General features: G+C 36.4%; 1 protein-coding gene across 3 annotated transcripts in view; it reads right to left on the bottom strand.

Moving 5' to 3' along the window:
- The window catches only part of PCCA (propionyl CoA carboxylase, alpha polypeptide), a 478059-nt gene that overhangs the window by 238498 nt on the left and 216423 nt on the right, over positions 1 to 23138 (bottom strand). For all 3 annotated transcript variants that reach the window (XM_011933842.1, XM_011933840.1, XM_011933841.1), the window contains 3 exons: positions 6342 to 6485; positions 4952 to 5026; positions 653 to 721 (listed from right to left, as the gene is read on the bottom strand). In XM_011933842.1, coding sequence (XP_011789232.1) covers positions 653 to 721; positions 4952 to 5026; positions 6342 to 6485 — 288 coding nt within the window. The remainder of the gene's footprint in view (positions 1 to 652; positions 722 to 4951; positions 5027 to 6341; positions 6486 to 23138) is intronic.

The raw sequence follows: 23138 nt of genomic DNA, 5'->3' as shown, positions 1-23138 counted from the left end.
GAGACTCCATCTCAAAAAATAATAATAAAATAAAAATAAAATTCACAATCTTAATTGTTATAGCATTTTAAATTTTATAAGGTTTTAAGCATTTAAAGATGCAAAAATTCAAGGTTAAAGATACAAAAATTCAATTCATTTATTCTGGAAAGTCAAACTTCAAAAAGACAGGTGGGCAAAACAAATCTTATACTCTTACGTCAAATCTACTTACATAATTGGTAATTTGTAAAAACTGAAGAGAAAAGATCAAAAAATACTCTAACAAACACTGCCTATCAGCCCAACTCTTGCCATTCATTCATACTTTCATCTCAGGTAATTTCTGCCAATGGCCAAAAAAAACCCTTAATTCCTTCTCATTGCGATGAGTTAGGGTGGCACCAATAAAATAATAATAGTTTATTATTACTACCATTCATGCATGTGTGTGTGATGGTGGTGATATGACTTAGTTGGGGACGAGGAGTACTGCAAACTAACATAATGCTGAACTTTCTCTCAAGAGAAAAAACTGCTCTGCTTTCGCATTACATCAGTGCATAATTAGTTGTTTATAGCATATGATGCACATAAAGGCCCAGTTCCGGACTTTTTAAAATCACTGATTTTTCAGAAGAAATCAAATAATCCATTAAGAAATTAAACTAACTTTTGAAATCATAGGATCATAATAAATGCTAATATCACTTCCTGGTTGGATGCCACTGTCAACTCGGACCTGGGAGAAAAAAAGAAAAAAAGAAAAGTAATTCATATTGTGTAGATATTTTTTTGTAATCACAAATTTCATTTCCATGGAGAAAATGGATAGAGAATTTCAGTCTCAAGTAACATTTTAAGTTCTGGAAAATAGGAAAACAACCTAAAATCTTGATCTGTTAATACGCAATGCAACACATTTTTTGGTCTGCCACTGAAAGAAGAAACTAAGAAATAGCAAAAAAATAAAAAATGAAGACTTCCTACATCACTATGCCAGGATGCTGTGGCTCTCTGACGGTGTCTTCCAGCTGAAGCATGGCATGGACGATGCCCTTGCTAACTGCACTCCCCACCGGACCCTTCTAAGCCCGCCAGTGAGGCCCCTAGTCAAGCCTGCTCCTCAGCTCCATAGGAACATGGGCCTGGGCCTTTCATGTCTGTAACACTTTCCTTTTTTGCCTCACCCTCTCCACTGTAAAACACTATTTTTCTGTTACTGTTGGTCCCCTGAGGCTTTAATGTTTACACAGCTTTTCCTATGGCTTTGCTTTGTAAAGCCCCAATTAGAGTTCTGATTTTGTGATTTTCATGGGGTGTGGGGTAGGGGGATAGCACAAGTTCAAAATATTCTTTTGAAGAGGCTGATTGCTGTTAACCAGCCAACGAGTGAGTTACTACATCGCTGATTCTTGTTTTCATTTCCCAGTTTGACACCAGCAGCAAGGCACGGAGGTTAGCCATGCAAAACTTTAAAAATGAGCAGTTACTGAGGACAGAATATTTATTAAATTATTTGAAAGAAGTTTTGGAATCTGAAGTATTTAAAAGCTAATCAAAATACTTCAGACCGTCAGGCACATCCTAGGGGTCTTGAGGATGGAGGAACTGAATCAAAGCTGCTGGAACAGTAGGACTTTGATGCCCAACATTGTAAAGGGGTGGGAAGAGAAGAGCGGAAGCTCACGTAGCCTTCCACCTGTGGGAAGAAGCCTTCCTAATAAACAGCAGCTCATCTGTCTGCAGCAAGGCAGGAAAAGGTCAACACAGCGGCTGTTAGGCCTTTAATATTTTAATTTAGGCAATTATCAAGGGACCACACGTAGAACCTCTTGTCTAGGATATCCACATGAGGGTATAATGATGGCTTTATTATATGGTGACATCAGAAGACAAGCTATAGTTTCATTTTCTTAAAATTCACACTACTATTATTCTCTTTGTAAGGTTGTAAAAGGAACACTGTACCATACCTGAGGGGCTTTTATTTCTGTATTTGCAAGCACAAACAAAAATAGAGGTATCTGTACGTGTATTCACATTCATATACAAAAATCTTAATTTTAAACAAAAATCATTCAGCACACTTACGAAATATACTTGGCTTTCTATTTTCTGAAAACATATTTCAGGACATAAACTGATGTTCTATGAAATTCACAGTGTTGACAAAAACTAGAAAAAAATTAATGGAGCAGCTTTAAAAGCAATAAAATAACAATCTACCTTTTCCCCACATTAAATAGCCCCAAAATGGCAACTAGTAATCAGGTTACATAACAGAAAAGATATCTGTGAGTTTTCATTTTCTTAATTTTAATACCAAAAAGTGAAAGAGCTAATCTGACCACTATGTCATCTTTAAAACCATAGCATGCTTGCTAACGCTGTGTTTAAAAATAAGACTGATACAAGTTCTAAAACTTCTGATTTTAACTACATCCTATCAAATAAGACTTATACGAGTTCTAAAACTTCTGACTTTAACTACATGCTATCATTTGCTACATAAACTGCTACAAAGCTAGGAGGAACTTAGATGTTCAACCCACAAATAAAATAACGTAGACAATAAAGAATATTTTTACATTCTTCTATAGTTCCTTACTTAAAAGTTCTGCTGCCTTGAATGATATCATCCTATAAGGTGTTACTTAGAGCTCTTCAATGTAACTGTCTTTGTTATTTACTAATATTATGATCACAGAAGTTATGTCATCTTAACTTTAAAATACATAGGATAAAATCAAGATATATATAATCACCATGTATCTTTGTAGAAGCAAATCAGTATTTTCAATTAAAAACTGTACCACAGTATGAAAAGTCTGATTTATAATTTACTATTTATGCTGTTTTTTCCAAGTAATAATCAGCTATATTTTTATTTCTTAATAACCAATGTGAAGTCAGATCAAGTCTCCATTCCTCCATGAAAGGCTATACAAATTTGCACTGAAAGCTTTAAGAAAAAAGTCAAATGAAATCAGAACCAAATTTCTGAGCAGAACAAAATTGTGGTCTGAAAATAACAAATTTACAAAAGATGATGATCAAAAATAAAAAAGGAAATCTTCATTTCTGCCATATTAATAAATGTCAGGCTTAATGAAGCATGTGAAAAGTACAAACCATAAGTTAGCTCTTAAGTATGCAGTCTCGTGACCAAAAATGGTAAGAGCCAAAAATTGTTTTCTAAGGTAAACTGACTGCTCTAGTGTTAATAAGGCAAGGAAGAAAAACAAACAGTAACAGCCACAACAAAACACCCAAGCACCTCTGTATGAGATTCTCAAACCATTGCTCAGAAACCTCTCGCATAATTAAAATTTCTGTCCTCAGTACCACAGTGGACCCTGTGAAACTATCAGACGTCTCCCACCCTTCATTCTCAATTCACCTCTCCCCCTAAGCACAACTCCCAGCCCACCATGTCTACCTGACAAGTGACAGCCCAATCTGATTAAACGCTTCCAAGGGAGGGGACTCGTGGGCCTCCATGACAGGCCAAAAGTGATCACCATGGAGATACATAATTACAGCTGTCAACGCATCTACTGTCCTGCTGACATCAATTTGATTGCTCCCAGCAATAATGATAGACAAAGCTTAGTGTGCACTCTCCTGCACCCAATCACTTTATCTATTCCTTGGTCCATTTAGCTGACATGCAACATTCACACAAGCAAATAACAGCAGTAAGCAGAACATTTAAGGCATTTTAATTGTTTTTTCTTTCTATGGATGGCTCACAACTGCAAATGTTATTACATAAAACTCCTGCTGCAGCATTAATTGAAGAAAGATTTGGTGGGACGAAGACTGTAGGGGGTATAGTTTGTCCATTATCACTTGCACTTTCAACAGGTCTCACGTTTGAAAATTGCAAATTGCAAAAACTTACAAGGGCAAAATGTTTGACATCTTGTTAGCTATTACAACATGGTGAAAACTTCTAACGACCAGAGTAATCATTATGAATTCTTATTTAATACTTCTTTTGTTTGATTAAAGTATTTAGATATGTCCCTATGATACGTGTTTTCTCATCTGCTATTTAACGTCACATAATGCCTGTTAAATCTTTACAATTTTTTTTCTGCCTTCTGGCTTTGAACACAGCATGGAGTCTCCAAGCCTAGAAAGGGTCAAGTCCCTTTAGAAAGCACATGAGCAAAAACAATTTAAAAAGTGAAATAAATCATATATCCAATAACATCTTCAGATTTAGAATTCTTCCTGTAATCTTTCACCATCTTCATGCCAGTAATCAAAATGAATAATTTGAATATTCACAGATGGTACAGCCTTGTCATCTACTAGCTAACATAATGTCATATATATATGCGCTTATTACCTTGATTAAGAAAAAGGGTATGTCCTTGTTCTTTTTTTGTAACAAAAACTGTTTTTAAAATAGCTATTAAATATAGAAGAGCTATGGAATAAAATGGACAGTGGTCACTTTTCTTCAACTGATATAAATAATATGTACTCCTTAAAGTCCATGAGGTTTAAAAGACTGAGACACACTTCGTTTGCCTTAATCAATTCAATTTCCTTAAATTTCAGTTAAGGAACTGATTTTGTGCTTGAATTTCTTGACAAGTGACTACATAGCAGGGCTGGATTAGATTTATTGAAAAGATTAAATTGTAATACAAAACATCATTTCTCATTCTTAGGATTCACAGTCTTTTTTACTATAATTTTCAAAAGAATTGGGAACACTGTAAGCTATCATTTCTATCACCAGATGTCTCCAGGCTTCCCCTGTCCACTGGCTCCTGACTTTCTTGAATACCGCAAAATACTGAAAAAAAATTGTTTTCAACACAAAAACCATGATTCCCATGAATTTCACTTGTCCTTCAATTTACACCCTTTGGTGTTGACATGCTTTAACATAAAAGTATGACATAAATCACGAGTGTAACCCCTCAGCTGGTATTACAGCTTAATGACTTACACCAGGTAGATGTAATGGTTCTTGGTACTGAGACAATCTCCCAATAGATGGTAAACCAAAAGACTTGTAGGGGTCCTGAAAGTTCAAAGGAAAGGAAGCACAGTCTTTGAAATATAAATCAGCACAAGTAAGGTTAAATATTTACACAATGAAGAACCATTTATAGGTCTATTTTCGACATATGGTATTTACCAAATCACAGATTTCAGAATATTATTGTCTTTTACTCTAGACAACTTAGAATGTACTTAAAAATCAAACAGAACTGTAAGCAGAATTTAGCCTGACCTTGTTCATACTTTATTGAAATTGGTAAAATTCCAACATTTTATAAAACTTCTTAGAATGCCTTGGGCAAAAAATAAAATAACCTAGGCCCTACATCAAAACATACTCAAGTTTAGAACAACAAATGTGGTACACTGAAGATATTTGTTTTTCTTACTTCTCAAACAGCTCACATATGGTAAAACTTGAGAATTTGGGTTCTTCAAATAAAGACCTGAAAAAAAAAACTTTGCACATGCTACTAGATATGTACTTCATTTGTAAATATCTTAGATCATCAGAATAAATAGGTTCAATGTCATAAGAATGAAAGCAATACTACTTAAAATATGAAAAAAGCAAGAGCAATACAGTCATGCCAAAACATATTTTTGAACTCCTTGAAAAATATTTCAAACCAGCTTTCAGTATTCTTAAACATAGACATTGATTTATTTTTAATCTTGACAGACATTTTTGCTGTCGAAAAGTAAAAATAGTACAAATGTTACCTTGCATTCTTGTTTTAGTCATTTGAAAAAAGCATTTAAAAGTACTGAATTGAGAGTTTACGAGTAAAACCCATAATTAAAATTATAAATTAAGAGTACAAGTTTTACTTAAAGCTTTACAATTTAAATTTTGATTGTTATTTTCATATAATAATAAAGGAGAAAATTATACAAAAAACAATGTTGGGAAAAATTTTAAGTATCCGATCAACAACTAATGTGTACCCAAGGTGGGCATTTAAAAAAAAAACCCGTGGAAATAAATGTTACTTCTTAGTGTTGTTTGAAAATAAACAAAGAAAATGCAAACAAAACAAAAACCATGGTCCATTCAAGCTCAAGAATATTTAACTAATGCTTTGTTGCCTCTTAAAGGGGGGGTAGCTATTTCCCCATCTACGAATATATGACAATTAACTAAACCCAATTATTTAAAACTATCTGGAATTAGGTCAAAATTATCTAATTTTTTTCTGGTTTAATTATGGATTACACAATCCAATAGTTGGCAACGTTATAAAACCCTAACTTTACCTCATTGTTTGGCTATACCAGGTCTTATGACTCTGGACACAACCACCACCCTTCCTCCCAACACCATTCATTTTTACCTCAGCATAAACCCGACATTCAACTGCCCAGCCGTTGATGGGAATATCAGCTTGTTTGTGTCTGAGAGGGTAGCCCTTAGCAACACGGATCATTTCTTGGACTAGGTCCAGGCCAGTAATGCATTCTGTGACAGGATGCTCAACCTGCAAAGCCAAGGTCTGTCAATCAGTAGGTGTAGAAAAAGATAAATAAATAGAAACAAGAAAAATCACAAAAGTTTTTGGGTAAAATGAAGTTAATTAGATGTAACATTTAAACATACTTGACTAAAACGCTTGAGCTAGGGGAATAACATGAAAGAATGAACACAATACACAAATCATAAAAAAAAAAAAAAAACTAATGCCTAAAAGTATTTGTAAACTATCTGTATTATTTTTCTCAATTTTGATTTATTTGTGGTCCAACAATATTTAAGAATTTTAGCTTTGAAACTAATTCTTAACCAAAAAACTATACATTTATTTCACTGCAATCTTCGATGTGGCTGATAATCAACCTATTCTGCTGCACTTAACATGGCATCTAGAGGGGCAGCTTACGATTTTCCAAAGCACTAGTCCACCCTAAGTCTCACCCACTTGCATGCTTTCACTAACCCGTCCTGACAAGCAGCCAGATTAGTGTAATCTTGCATCAAGGCAGCGTAGCAGAAGGGAGCAGATGGATCCTTCAGGTTGCTTTCCCTCCACACTGACTTGGGTAATGCTTAGCAGGCACAATTGCAAAACGGAGCCAGTGTGATCGCTCTGCTCTCTCAGCAAACTGCTGCTAACTACTTGGGCTGATGCTGTCATGCAAGTACCTGGCCTGCTGCACTAACACAAGAGATATGTATGTACAAAAACATGTGCTGACTTATAGATACACAAACAGGGATACATGTCAACATAAACTTGGTGGATCACTTAAAAATTCTTAACCTTGAGTTAAGAATTTAAGAATTAAGAATTTAATTCCACTTAAGTCACTGGAAAAGAGTGAATTATCTACCTTTCATCTAAAACCTTGAATAAGTTCTAAGAAATTTAAACAAAACTTTGGCCACATCTGCTGCTTTGATGCCATTTTTTTCTCATAAAAACTAAGTATCTTCTAAATGCACTTCACAATAGTTTCTTTATCATGACATGTCATATTTCATACACTCTGACACAGGAAAAGGTCAGTGAACAAACAAATTATCTTCCCATCTTCAACTACACTAATTGAAGGATAGGACTTAGTCATTACAATAATCTTGAAGCTTATTATAAGCAGACAATGCCATAGTCTTACAAACAAGCTTTGTAAAAATAAACAGATGGCATCCATAATTAGCCTTGTGTGTGTTATGAGTTTGTTTATAGTTTCAACAACATTTTAAGACATTTTGACATAGTTTTAATGACAAATTATCACTAAAATAAGCATCTACCCTTCGTAAAATAAATGTGACACTAAATAAAGATCTTATTAGGAGTTTAAAATATATATTTTTGAAAACAAATTATGATTTTGTAAGAACCAAGACTCTATAAGATAAATATAATAAGAAAGTAACTAGCAAAAAAAAGAAACCCTCTATTATTACTAGAAACCAATTTCATGTGAGAAAGCATCTCAGCACTCTACTCAAGAGGTGAACCTGGATGGGTGTGGTGCTTCACGCCTGTCATCCCAGCACTTTGGGAGGTCAAGACGGGAGAATCACTTGAGGTCAGGAGTTTGAGACCAGCCTGGTCAACATGATGAAACCCCATCTCCACTAAAAACAAAAAAATTTAGCCAGGTGTGGTGGCACACGCCTGTAGTCCCAGCTACTCAGGAGGCAGAGGCACGAGAATTGCTGGAACATGGGAGGAGGTTGCAGTGAGCCGAGATTGCACCACTGTACTTCAGTCTGGGTGACAGAGCAATACTCCATCTCAAAAAAAAAAAAAAGAAAAGAAAAGAAAAAAAAGAGGTGAACCTACTATGTGCCAAGTGCTTTACATCAATACTATTCACACATCCGTGATAGACGAAAAGACAATTTTAAGAGTTAAGTGAACCATTCAGTTTCCTCTTTCTATGACCAGTGCCCATATAAGCACATACCATATACAAGGCAAATAAATATATATTGAATGAATGAACAACAAATACAGAGTCACACCTATAGTAAGCGGTCGAAACGGAGCTGGAACTTATCTCACTGCAGAGATGACGTTATCTTCCTGATCTTCCTGACAGAAATGTATATGAAAGGTATGCATAAAAGTATATGCAATAGCTATACAATTATGTATACATGTCTTTTTAAAAGCATATTACTATCAAGGTTTCAAGATCCAAATCTGAAGATGGATCTGTAACTGTGTAGGAAAATAGGTACATCAGATCCACTTTGAATGGGATCCAAAAGTAGACCCACTGTGTTCTAAACTTAGTCATATAACAGATCCATAGCATTTTACAATCTAAATTAGGGAGCTACAAGTAATTCAAATCAGAAGCAACGAAGCAGATAACTAAAATAAGCTGCTAAAGGTAAAATCCTTACAGAAATTTTAAAAAACATTTACCTTTTGACAAGTACTGCATAAGTCCACAAAATAGTCTAACTTGCTTGAATTTTCCAGGTAAAAGAAATCAACTTCTTTAAAGTAAAACTTAAAATTTTAAACATTTTTGAAAGAAATCCTTCTAAATACATAGGATTCCAAAGCTACTCCACAGGATATGAAACCTTTCCTTTAGACTGTGTTATTACCAGAAATCTTGTAAGTACAACATTGCTTAAATAATCACAAATATCCCCCTATTCCCAAATGCTTAGCAACGGTTTTTCTCTATAAGTTAAGCTCAATACTTAAGTGATAGAACAGGGTTATATGAAGGAACAAAAGGACGGACGGATGGACGGAAGGAAGGAAGGAAGGAAGGAAGGAAGGAAGGAAGGAAGGAAGGAAGGAAGGAAGGAAGGAAGGGAGGGAAGGACGGACGGAAGGAAGGGAGGGAAAAGATGGTTAACTTGACCAAAAGGTTATAAAAATAAAAAAACAAAAAAGTCAAAAATTGGTGTCTGGTAAACCAACAAGTTCATCTTGTCCCACTTAGAAGAAAAATGTAACTACAGAAGTCTGATGCTAATAAGCATCTGTTGTGAGGGCTATTATGTGGGGGGAAAAGGTTTCTGTGTCACTTCTATTTGGGAAACACCGGGTTAATCTCATTTCAACAGATTGTTTAGGAAAGACTCTTGTCATTAGCATGCCCATATGTCCTGTGACTCTCCTAGAGAAGGGCCTTGTGCAGCACTTCCTCCTCCTTTTGCAAAGTACCTTTATGAGTTGCCAAGTCCATGGAACACACTTTTGGAAACAATGCCTTAAAAACATTCAAAATACAAAATGGAATTCCCTTATTGTTCCTCCATCCTCAACACACAAATATTTTAGAACCTGGTTTCATATGTTTTTCCTACCCGACAGCAATGCGCTCATTCTAAAAAGCACACAAATCAGGGATCCACCAGAGAGCACTGTTTTGCATTGTTAACATATTAGCATATGAATATATAAATCTTGGGATTTAGTGAGCAACAGTAAGCCTGAACCCCCCCACCAAAAAAAAAAAATCACATTCACAAAAAAAGAGTAAGCCCTACCAAGTCATAATACCTGAGTCCTCAAAGACAAATTTCTCAAGGGAGTGCCACACTGCAGAGTCTAACAGTTGTTGATAAATTCATTTGTATTGGTTACATCCCTAGCTCACCATGAGTCTTTTGTTCAAACAGGTACAAAAAATTATCAAATGCCATATTATAGGACATAATCATGCCTCATAATATCCCATGCCATAATCATCCTCATATGATGATGTGGAATAAATATGTCTAGTTCCATACACCTACGCTAGATGGTAACAATCGGCTGGCTTTTTATAGATCTACTTGCTATTTTAATTTAGTTTTGTCTTCTTAATCACCATCAAGCTGTCACTATTAGCATTGTGTCCAAACCTCTTACCACTCCCTCTTGCTCATCTGTTGCTTCAAATTTATTTCCCAAAATATAACTAAGCTTGTCAAATGCAACTGTGAGGTAAATTAGGTTGTGCTTCATCTCTGAGTGCTTAATGTATCTCATTTCGGTAGCAGAATAAGCTTAGAAAAACTAAATCTCCTTGGCACTGTGCTGTTACCTACGTCATGATCCTAAAAATTATAACAAACTCTGACACTGCCATTGTCATCTTTAGCCTATTCCTCGTTAAATACAAACTAGGAAGTATGCTAAAGCTAGTGAGTGAAAGTATGCTGGGCTATTTACAGAGTCTCAAAGTGTCTCCCTATAAGATACTTTATCAAGGACAAATGGAAAAATAGAAAGTCTACAGCGTAGAAACGCCAGAGACACCTCCTTAACCAAGCCAACACCACCAATAATGGGATAAAGAGACACTTCATGCTACCAACATGGTGCTCACAGACAGACAGTGTCAGTTCTGTAGTACTCCTGCCCAGAAAGCAAAGACTGAATCTAGTACATAAGAAAAGAGGCAAACCTAAAATGAGTGACATTTTATGAAATAAATGGTTTATGCTCTTAAAAAATGTTAAGATCACAACTGACCAAAAGACTAAGGATTATTCCAGATGGAGAGAGAAGAAACGGATATAACAACTAAACGCAACGCAGGATGCTGAGCCAGATTTTTTTTTTTTCTTTTACCACAAAAGGCATTAATGAGGCAACTGGGGAAATTTGAATATAGTCCCCAAATTGGACAACAGTAATACTTTAATGTTCAAATCTTGATTTTGACTATGGTGCTATAGTTAGACAAGAAAATGTACTTGTTTTCAGGAAGTACAGACATATTTAGGAGTAAAGGGGCACCAGGCCTGCAACTTACTCTGAAATGTTTCCAGTAAATACAGATATAGATAGAAAGATAAAGCAAATGTGGTAAATATGAGCAAAGTGTATTCAGAAATTACCTGTAATATTTTTATAACTTTTCTGTGAGTCTGAAACCATTTCAAAATTTAAAGTTAAGAAAAATATGGCAGGGTACGGTGGCTCACCCCTATAATCCCAGAACTCTGGGAGGACAACCCAGGCGGGTATCCTAGGAGTTTGATAGCAGACTGGGTAACACGGCAAAACCTTGTCTCCATTAAAAAAAAAAAATACAAAAAAATTCAGCCAGGCATGGTGACACAAGCCTGTAGTCCCAGCTAATTGGGAGGCTGAGGTGGGAGAATCACCCGAGCCCGGGAAGTCGAGGCTGCAGTGAGGCAAAATCGAACCACTGCACTCCAGTCTGGGAGACGGGACTGAGACCCTGCCTCAAAAAAATAAAAAATAAAAAAGTTAATAGAAATAAAAATAGTGCCCCTAGAAAGACTTGTTTTTCATATTACAAAACATCATTAAAAATAAAGACATCTGACTTGATCAACATTCTTGTCAGAATCCTCCCACTATGTTAAATAAAAAGTTATACAATAGCAGATAGTTTGTGCGATATGTTTCCTCTGACCTAAACTTTTAAATATTTTACTGTGATGTTTGCCTAATAATTTCTAAAACTTTCAAGATCAGTAACTGAGTAACAGGAAAGTCATCCTGAAGAGGAGCAAGATTCAAGGAAATTTTAATTATATACCTGAGTTGACTTGAAATGAAAAATTAAAACTGAGGAAAGTCAGTTTTAAGGGAAAAGGAGAAAAGTCACAACATGTAAAAAGACGTGAGAAGGATGCACTGTGTGTTAACTTGGCCACTGTGAGGAGGAGGCTGATGAGAAGTATTAAAAATTCCTTCGGGTGGGCGCGGTGACTCAAGCCTGTAATCCCAGCACTTTGGGAGGCCGAGACGGGCGGACCACGAGGTCAGGAGATCGAGATCATCCTGGCTAACACGGTGAAACCCCGTCTCCACTAAAAAAATACAAAAAACTAGCCAGGCGTGGTGGCGGGCGCCTGTAGTCCCAGCTACTCGGGAGGCTGAGGCAGGAGAATGGCCTAAACCCGGGAGACAGAGCTTGCAGTGAGCTGAGATCCGGCCACTGCACTCCAGCCTGGGTGACAGAGCGAGACTCCGTCTCAAAAAAAAAAAAAAATCCTTCAACAGTGGGATATTTGCAGTTAGTTGAATTCTTTGGCAGCTGGTAAGTAGTGGCCCAGCTGCTTAGTCAAAGCAGAAACTGCCCCTAAAAGCGTAAGGCGCACCATAGATAAGTATAACCAACATCAGTGTGGCACTTTGAAATTTACAAAATCCTTCCACACACGCGCAAACTTCTTCAATACATCACTGTCATGTAGTAGAGAAGGCATAGGAGATTGCTCTCAAGATACGGTGTGGTGAGAGAATGGTGAAATTTTTTGTTATCAAACTAATGTTCTTTTAAATTAACAAAATTTTAAGTGACATTTTTATTCAATATATTCCATCTAAACTGACAAATATTACAAAGACTTTTTTTTTTTGAAAGCTATCTTTTGTAAACAGAACTTGCTGGATTCAACTTAGCAAAGTAGTTTAGTGTGATTATCCATTGAAATATGAGGAAACTGTCCCATTACATAAAATTCAGTTTCATAAGTGTTTGGCATGATAGGCCTCTGTCTTTGTAGTTTGTTGCTATTCCAGCCTGAAAGGATGGTCAATGCCATTATTTTTGGTTCTGCTCTGTCTGTTCAGAAAGATTCTGCTCTTTCTGTTCACAGAACGGAATCTAGCATGTACCTACTAAAATTCTGAAGCTCTACCTCCTGAGAATACAGGATTTCAAAATAAAGATCTAAAGTTATTAGATTTTGATCCACAGCACTCAAGGATAAAAAGCATGTTGGGAAATAGGCCCTAACACATCACTCCTATAAACTCACCTTGGAAATAATGGTTATATTCAAGAGTGACCATAAAAACTGAACAGATTCTATTACAGGGCTCCCCTGATGACCCCAAGAATAATAATCACATGAAGAAATGATAAGGAAATTGTTATGGGCTAAACTGTGTCCCCCCTCAAAATTCCTATGTTGAAGTCCTAGACCCACTACCTCAGAGTTGACCACATTTGGAGGCATGGTCTTTTAAGAGGTGATTAGGTTAAAATGAGATCATCAGAGGGGGTCCTAATCCAGCATGACTGGTATCCTCGTAAGAAGAGAAGATCAGGACCCAGACAACACAAGGCACAGAGGAGAGGCCACAGGAAGACACAGGGAGAGGATGGCCACCCACAAGCAATGAGAACAGCCTCCAAAAGAAACCGACCCTGTTGGCCCGTGGATTTTGGACTTCCAGCCTCCAGAACTGTGAGAAAACACATTTTTGTTGTTTCAGCCACCCCAGTGTATGATACTTTGTTATGGCAGCCCTAGCAAACTAATACAAAGACCAGTTTTAAAAAGTTAAACATAGATAAAAAAAAGAGTCCAGAACTCAGACAGCAAGATCGTTTACAATATGCTTTAAAACAAAATCCCAATTGTAAGTGCCTGAAAGGCTTACCTATACATATCTGTACACCAAAAACTTCTTTCCTTCAACTTTCTACTAAGGTTCAGTAAATAATAAGGAGGACTATAACACATCATACCTTCCATCCTCAGTTTCCCAGCACAAAATATGCCAAAACATCCCAATTCTGGCCTACTCTGTAAACAGCCTGAGAGCCCTGGCCTCTATCACTTTAAATATAATCAAAAAGGTCAACATTTGCTCACATCCAAAATGTCCCTTCTGACAAGAATGAAATTTTACAATTAGTCAGAAATCCTTTTCCCAATAATTTCTCCTCATTCTTTCTACCAAACACTCCAACTCCATAAAAGACCAAAATCTTTTCATCTGGCAAGTCTAGAAATATTTTTTTTAATCCAAAACTACTCTGAAATTAGAATATGGTATTTTTTCAATTATAGTCAATTGTTATAAACCAGAATTTAGGTTGCAATAATTCTTAATTTTTAAACAAATGCAACACCAAAGGGCAAAATCAAGTTGCAAAAAACGTTTCTAAAATCCTTCTGGAATATAAAGGTTCCCTGTGATGCAGAATTCTCCCTGATGAGATTAGAGTGTATGGCCTTCATAGAATTTCAACAATTGTACTGTACCTTTCCTTCCATGGTAAAAGGAGATTCCTCCTCCACTGCACCAATCAATATAAGCAACTGACTAAGGCTAACAAAAGTGGGACAGTTTAACCGTTTGTTCTCAAAGATATGGACAGCCGACTGGCCATGTTTGGGGTTTTAATTACTTATTAAGATTTTATTTCTTTCTATTTGGAAATTTTCTAACTTCTATAGCCTTTGTAGACTATATACAGAGGTTGCTTTTCCAAAAAATTTAAATCTAAAAAAAACCTAGCATCTGGAAATCAATTACACACACACACACACATATACACATACATACACACACACACACACACACGAACTTGGAAATGTGTATTATTAAGGGTCCTAATATTAATCTTAACACAAAGGCCTAAGCCATGTAGTAAATACTTTTCTCTATCAGCTTCATTTTTGGAAGAAAGATTTCAGTTTCCATTTTTCCTCCCAGATTCTTCTTACATAAACATCCTTTAACAAAAAGGAGGTCTCTTTAAAAGTGGTTAATATTTCAAATATGTTTGTTCACATGTAACAATAATTTTGCAGTTAACTGACAAGAGAATGAGAGAAAGTTATTATTTAATATGTGGCTAAGTCTGCCATCTTTTCAGATGTCAGAAAGGCTTTATATTAACAACAATAGTAACAGCAATAATGTTAATAATAATGACAACAGTAAGAGTAAAAATGTCAACCAATATATAATAAACAGCATGCAAATGTTATGGATAAGATATTCACAGTTAGCAGAAACAATGTGTGCTCAGTATAAACCAGGTACCAATTTGAATATTTAAACTATATTAACTCATTTAATGCTGACAATCCTATACAGCAAATGCTACAATTAATGTCATTTTACTAATGAGGAAATCAAGATACACAGAAGTTAAGGATCTTGCCTATGGTCATACAGCTAAGTAGGAAGAGAATTAGAATTTACTTGCTCTGAGTGAAAATAGTAGATGTTTGCAATTAACAAAAACAATGATTAAATGAGTTCTCCATTAGTCAGTTACAGTTGTTCTAAAACATTTTACAATTTTGAATCTCATTGAATTTCTCCATAAAAAACTATGTATCTGACTTCATAGGGTTCACAGACTTCCCTAAAGCTCATGAGAGATCCAGATAACCCAGGTTAGCTATTCCTGCTTTGGGATCCTGTCAAAACCAGCCTGGCTCCCACCTCTCCACTCCAAACTCCATGCTGTCTATCTCCCCAGAGTTACTAAGCAGCTGTGGACATGGGAAGCACCAAGATCTAGGGAGAAGATGAGAGCCAAGAAGTGGGAACAGGCTCTTCTCCCTCTCTGGCTAAACGAAAACTGGAGACTAGCTTCAGAGAACTCTAGGGGAAGAATGTGAAAGGAACACATCAAGGACATAGATTGGCCTGCAAAGAGTCATGGACCTTGGGGGAAAAGTCAATAAAGGCTCCAGATGGGTCCATGGTCTCTTTGCCCAGGAATCCAAGTAGTCAATAAAAATTAGCTCAATTCTGTCCTTGAGATGAGAATGCTAGGAGATATATGCTCTTCCAGGCCTCTGGAGTAGATATGGTTGTGTCTTCAACCATTTGAAGGGCTGCTGACACTCAGAATATTTCAAGAAGCAGAACTCAGTACTGATAACCCCCAAACAACCACAGCAAAACCACAGCAGGGGGATTACTACCACAAGAAAGAAAAAACACTCAGAATAATGATTCCATAGGCCAAGTGAAACAGAGCTGCTGAAGGACGGGGAAAATACAACTTTACCCAAAAAGCAGGAAAGGCACTTAAAAACTTAAGGAGTAGCAATGCACGTATGTGCATGTGCACACACACCCCGTGTCTTCCTTCCGTCTCCCCAGGGGATTGATCCCAGGACCCCTGTGAATACCAAACTCTACAGATGCCCAGGTCCCTGATATAAAGTAACATGGTATTTGCATCTAACCTATGCATATCAAAAGATCCGTACACTTTTCTTTTTTTTAAGAAATGGGTCTTGATCTGTCACCCCAGCTCAGTGCAGTGGCATGATCATGGCTCATCACAGCACTGATCTCCTGGGCTCAAACAATCCTCCTGCTTCAATCTCCAAAAGTTCTGGGATTACAGGCATGAGCCACAGCACCCAGCCCTTCCCATATACTTTAAATCATCTCTAGATTACTTATAGTAATACAATGTAATGCTATATAAGCTGTTGCTGTGCTACATTATGTTTTTATTGGCATTAATTGCTGAATTGATATTTTTATTTTATTTTTACATTTTTAAGCCACAGTTATAATTGAATCCACAGATGCAGAACTAGTAGGTAAGGAGAGCTAACCGTAATGCACAATTCGAATTTCTGAGCTAAAACAATGGGATTTCCCAATTGCACAATTTAGTCAGTTACTTCAAGGAGAGGATAATCACTGCTGCAACCTGAATTAGTAACCTGGAAGATCAATAAAGAAATAATGTCAAGAGACACAGCATAAATATAAAATGACAGTTATCATAAGAGAAATATATCCAGTAGACCTAAACTGCAAAAACTAAAAGTTCCACCAGGAGAAGAAAATTGCTGAGGGAAAGAAATAGTTAAATAACAGAAGACACTTCCTCTGAAATGAAGCAATAGTTAAACCTGAACACTGAAAAAGGGCATGGACTAAAAGGCAGGGTTAACGTATACAAACACACACCAAGGCATATCCTGGTTGGAAAAAAAGTCCCTGAATTCCAATGATTAAAAGAAAATTAGAGCCAGGCACAACGGCTCATGCCTGTAATCCCAGCACTTTGGGAGGCCAAGCTGGTGGATCACTTGAGACCAGATTGGGCAACAAAGTGAGACCTCGTCTCTACAAAAAAATTTTAAAATTAGCCAAGCGTAGCAGCATGCACCTATGGTCCCAGCTACTTGGGAGGCCGAGGCAGGAGGACTGCTTAAGCACAGGAGGTCAAAGCTGCAGGGAGCCAAGTTCATGCCACTGCACTCCAGCCTGGGTGACAGGATGAAAAAAAGAGAGAGAGAGAGAGAGAAAGAAAAAGAAAAAAAATTGGGCAAACTTTCAGACAGCAAGACTACATTATCTCTAATGGGAAAGAAATGAGAATGACACCAGATATAATACTAGAAGCTAGAACACAGCTGAAATTCATATACTCCTGAAAGACAAGAACTGAAACCCAATCCTGACCAAGAATCCTGCACTCAATCAAAACAGTACTCCCCTTTCAGGGCTAAAGAAACATAGTTGAGGATGTGACATTTCAGAGCATATATTCCACAAATTCTACTGAAGAAATTTCATGAAAAAAAATGCGCTACATAAACAAATGAACTAGGGCAGAAATCTCAAAAAAGAAAGATGAAGATACAGCAAATAATGAAAGATGTGTCTGGGCTGTATACATAGGAGTTTAAAAAAGGTCTTTGGAAACACAAGAGATAAACTACAAAAGAAAGTCAAAAATAGCTCAGAAGTATTAAACTATCTTAGCAAATCTTCAGTGTTGGAAAGTCGAGGGAACTAGTTACATCATCTTTACAAATGATAGAGAAAACGTCTGTCTGAATAGAACAATAAATAAAATTTTAAAGGACAATGGAATTTCCAAATTATCAATGGGAAACAAAAGGGATAATTAACAATTATTTTAGCAACAAACAGAAAAGGAAAAACAAAATGGAAGACAAGAAAAAACATTTAAAATATAAGATAAAATAAATAAAATCAAGTATTTTAAATGGGAAGAGCTAAATTTTCACACTAAAAGAAAATGTTGGATTAGGTTCTTAGAAAATTTTTTCAGGCTGGGTGCCAGCGCCTCACTACTGTAATCCCAGCCCTTTCAGAGGCCAAGACAGGAGGATTCCTTGAGCCCAAGAGTTCCAGACCAGCCTGGGAAATATGTTGAGACTCCCTGTATACAAATACATACACACACACAATTTTTTCTAAACTAAAAAAACAAAACAACTAATAAAGAAGGCTTTAAAATAAAGGACCAGAAAAAAAAGGAGGAGATACAATATGATATGAGTCAGAGTAGGATTTGAGATTAAACGTTTAAACAAGATGAACATTCAGGCAAGAAAAAAAGGCACATAATTCATGTACAAGAGCCATAAACCCACATACATCAAATTACGCTGTACACAAATATGTAAAAATATGCATTAGGAACGCAGAGAAAACTTAAAGACATATACTTCAGTATAACGTGAAATTACATGATGCCTGATATCTGTGTTAAAATACTCCAGCCAAGAGAGGAAAAACTGAGGAAAAGACGGTATACCTCAAACAACACTGGGAAGTAAATAGGAAGCTGCTTGCAGATTCCTGGGGCTCTACTTGACTACTGTTGCTATTCTGAAGTACTTTTGCATGTGTGAAAATTACAATGAGGAAAAGAAAGTGAGACAGACACACAAAGGGAGGAAGGAGGAAGGGAAAGAAAAGAAGGGGAAAAGGAAAGAAGAGAGACGGAAAGAACCAAAGAAGGAAAGAAGGAAAAAATTGCAAAGATGTCTTGGATACAAAGATTTTTGGGGCAATGAACCTATTCTTATGATACCATAATGGTAGATACATTTGTCCAAACTCACAGATTGTATAACACAAAGAGCAACCTTAGTGTAAACAACAGACTTTAGTTAAGAACAATGTATCACCAGGTGCTCTGGCACAGGGCTACAATCCCAGCACTTTAGGAGACAGAGGCCCCAAGAGTTCAAGACCAGCCTGGCCACATGGTGAAACCTCATCTCTACAAAAAAATACAAAAATTAGCCAGGTGTGGTGATGTGTGCCTGTACTCCCAGCTACCTGGGAGGCTGGGGTGGCAGGATCGCCTGAGCCCAGGAGTCCAAGGCTGCAGTGAGCTGGGATCTCACCCCTGTACTCCAGCCTGGGTGGCACCAAGACCCCCATCTCTAAAAACAAACAAACAAACAAAAAACCCACAATGCATCATTATTGGCTCATCAGTTGTAACAAACACACCACACTAATATGAGACATTGAGTAGAGAAATAGTGTGGGATGAGGGAGGGGCATATGGGAACTCTCTGTACTTATATTTTCTATAAATCCAAACTGCTCTAACAAATAAAGTTAGCTTTTAAAATTACAATGAAAAACTCCACCTATCTCTTTCTTAAACAGATTCGATTTTTAAAGGGAAAGAAAAAGAAGAAAAGATATATAGCTGAATTGAATAAAACAACTGATAGTCTTAAATTTTAATAGATGATATTCCCTCATAAAATTCTGAAGGCCTACCACAGAAAGATGTTTAAAGTCCTACAATAATGAAGGATACCAGTATCAAATGGTTTGCATCTGAGTTCTAATTTCAAATATAAGGGTAACCTTATTATCCATTTAAGAATTCAAAGACAGTACCCACAGGTATCTCTAAAAAATAAATTTTTGATTTAAAAAACCCTAACTTTATATAAAACGAATCAAAATAAAGAACTCATTAATCATGAAGCTATGGTGAGATGCTGACAGTGACCATAAAGAGATAAAATACACAAGTAAGATGAAAGCTCTAGGAGAACCACGCCTACAGAAAAGAAAGGAAATGCTACAATCACATAGAACTAATAATAAAACAAGCAAACATGAAGAGTTAGGAAGTAAAGACAGCAGGATTAAATATAAGCATGCCAATTTCCATTACATTTGTAAAAAAGAAACAATATACCCTTTCAGGTTGAAATATGAAGAAAAATGATGACAAAAATATAAATGTTTTTCATAATCACTTTTCTTATTAAGAACATATTTTAGTTCCATGTCACTGGAAGGGAAAAAAAGAACATATTTTAGGAATTAACATATCTGTGGAACGTTATAAACATTTATCTTAATAGTCCAGCAATTCCATCATTCTAATTTCTTTGTCTTCTGTTAAATATAAATATAATAAGCTAATCTATAGGCTAATTTTTCATATGGAAAAATAAAAATCATGAGAAAGGAATAGTTCTACTAGATACTGTTCTATAATATATAGCTATAATACCTAAACCAGTGTGGTGCTAGGAGATGAATAAGCAGAAAAATTAAAAAAAGAAGAATGAAGTAATAGGTCTGCATACAACTGTGATTTCAGTATGTCATGTAGATAGCACTTCTAATTATTACAGAAAAGACTGATTATTCAATAATTGTTGGAACAATCAGGTAGTCATTGGAAAATAAAATGAATTCCAAATGAAGATTTCACCATGAAAGATGAAATATTTGAAGAAAACATGAAAGAAAACAGTTTGATTTCTCATAGAGCACAGAAAGCCTAAGTATGTCACGCCAGAAATCACAAAAGAGAAGATTTAAAAATTAAACTGCATACAAATAAAAACTTTCTGTATAAAAAGAAAAAATATATACAAAGTTAAAAAGGCAACAGATAAGGAAAAATACCTAAAAATCATATCTGTTATGTTTTCATATATGTATTTGTTATCCTGCCAGGACACACACACACACAAAAAAAAGGTTTCTTCTCCTTTAACTATCCTCCACCTTATCCAATTTATCTCTCTAAATTAGCCAATCAGAATTAGTTTAGCCTGTGCGGTCTAACCCTAGCCAACAGGGGAACAATGCAGCAGCAGGGGCCACGTGCATCAGGGATAAGAACCCCTTCCCCTCCTTTGTCTAAGTGTGCGCTCACCATTGCTCCATCTGTAAGGGTGCACCCTTCTATAGAAGTACCTTGCCTTGCTGAGAATTAAAAAGAAAATCGTATTAAAAAAAAAAGGTTTTTTTCTGAATCACAGATCAGTGCAGTTGTTTACTCACAGAACACCTTAGCCCCATTCCTCATACCCCACTTCCCCATGGGGCAGCGTAGTTAATGGCCTGCTTCCCCCACACATGCAGAGGAGTATGCACCTCTAGAAAGGAAAGCTCATCAGTGACAGACTGGATTAAGAAAATGTGGCACATATACACCGCGGAATACTATGCAGCCATAAAAAAGGATGAGTTTGTGTCCTTTGTAGGGACATGGATGCAGCTGGAAACCACCATTCTCAGCAAACTATCGCAAGAACAGAAAACCAAACACCGCATGTTCTCACTCATAGGTGGGAATTGAACAATGAGATCACTTGGGAAGGGAAACATCACACACCGGGGCCTATTATGGGGAGGGGGGAGGGGGGAGGGATGGTATTGGGAGTTATACCTAATTTTGTAAATGACGAGTTGATGGGTGCAGCACCAACATGGCACAAGTATACATATGTAACAAACCTGCACGTTATGCACATGTACCCTAGAACTTAAAGTATAATTTTAAAAAAATTAAAAAAAATAGATATATATATAAATAATAATTAAAAAACAAAAAAAAAAGAAAGGAAAGCTCAGACTATTAAACTCAGAGCTTGTAGAAGAGCTGCTGGCATATCTGCCCCTCCTCAACTTTCGATGGTGGGGAGAGGGGGGGTGAGAGGGTGATGTGGAGAGGCAGCACAGCTCTCTGGGGAGGGGCAGAGAAGGGGAAGGTCTCTATTTTACCAGCCTGGGCTGTCAACAAATGGCTTCAAGGGCTCTGCCTTTAGGGTTGCTACCCCTTAATCCAACTGCCAGGGTCTTTGCTCAGAAAGCACCTGCCCTGTAGACCTATGAAAATATTCACAAAGCCACTCCTTCCTGACAATACCACAAAGGGCTAATGTCCCCCGAAAATAAACAAATACCTACACATCAATAAGAAAACCCAAAGGGCAAACGATCTAACAGTCAATTCCCAGAAAAGGAAATATAAATGAATCTATAAAGAAAAATTCAACTTTATCATGATAAATAATGAAAACAATATACCATTTTTCACTATCATACAAAGATCAAAAGGCAAAAAACACTTTCAGCCAGGGAGAGAAGAAACAAGATCTCCTTTAAGAGGTAAACTGATAAAACTTAGCTAATTTATAAAAGCACATATATTCCCAGTAATTCTACTTCTGCACGTGCAAAGTGGATATAAAGGGTCACTCATAATTGCATTATTTGGGATAGCGAAATACTGGAAAAATTATCAATAGAGATCTGGTGAAATTATATGACTGTTACATCCCTATGACTGGTTATTAAAAGTCATTAAAATGAAAAAGATAATGCTTTAAATGAGGCATGGAATATTCCCAAATTAATACGTTAAAAAAACAAGGGTTCCTTTGACAGAGGAAAAACAAATGGCTGTGATAAAAGTGTGGTATGCAGAGTAACTTTTCCATTGTAGACTCTTATGAACCACTAGATTTTTTTAAATGAAGTATTATAAATTCTGAGTGTTACATTCAATAAAATAAGAAACTAAAATTATCCCAGCAAATTACATACATAGTAGTCCCCCGTTATCCTTGGGGGACATGTTCCTAGGTCCCCAGCAAATGCCTGAAACTGTGGATAGTATAGAATATGATTGCTTTCAATTAGAACACTTTTCTATTCATGTCTTACACACACATTTTAATGTCTTTTCCATCTTAACTAACCACTTACCATGCACTGTGGCCATAACTTTTGAAGTTTGACTTTTGACAGCAAAAGTAGCACCAATTTCTTTTCCTTCTTCACAATGCCACCGATAGAAGATTCATCCTTACCGCAGATCTTAGCAACCTCAGCACATGACTCTTTTCTTTGCTTATTATTATTATTATTATTATT

Source organism: Colobus angolensis, unplaced genomic scaffold, assembly GCF_000951035.1.
Source record: "Colobus angolensis palliatus isolate OR3802 unplaced genomic scaffold, Cang.pa_1.0 Scaffold13, whole genome shotgun sequence".
In the NCBI taxonomy this organism is placed as follows: domain Eukaryota; kingdom Metazoa; phylum Chordata; class Mammalia; order Primates; family Cercopithecidae; genus Colobus; species Colobus angolensis.
This window is presented reverse-complemented; position numbering and strand designations above follow the sequence as displayed.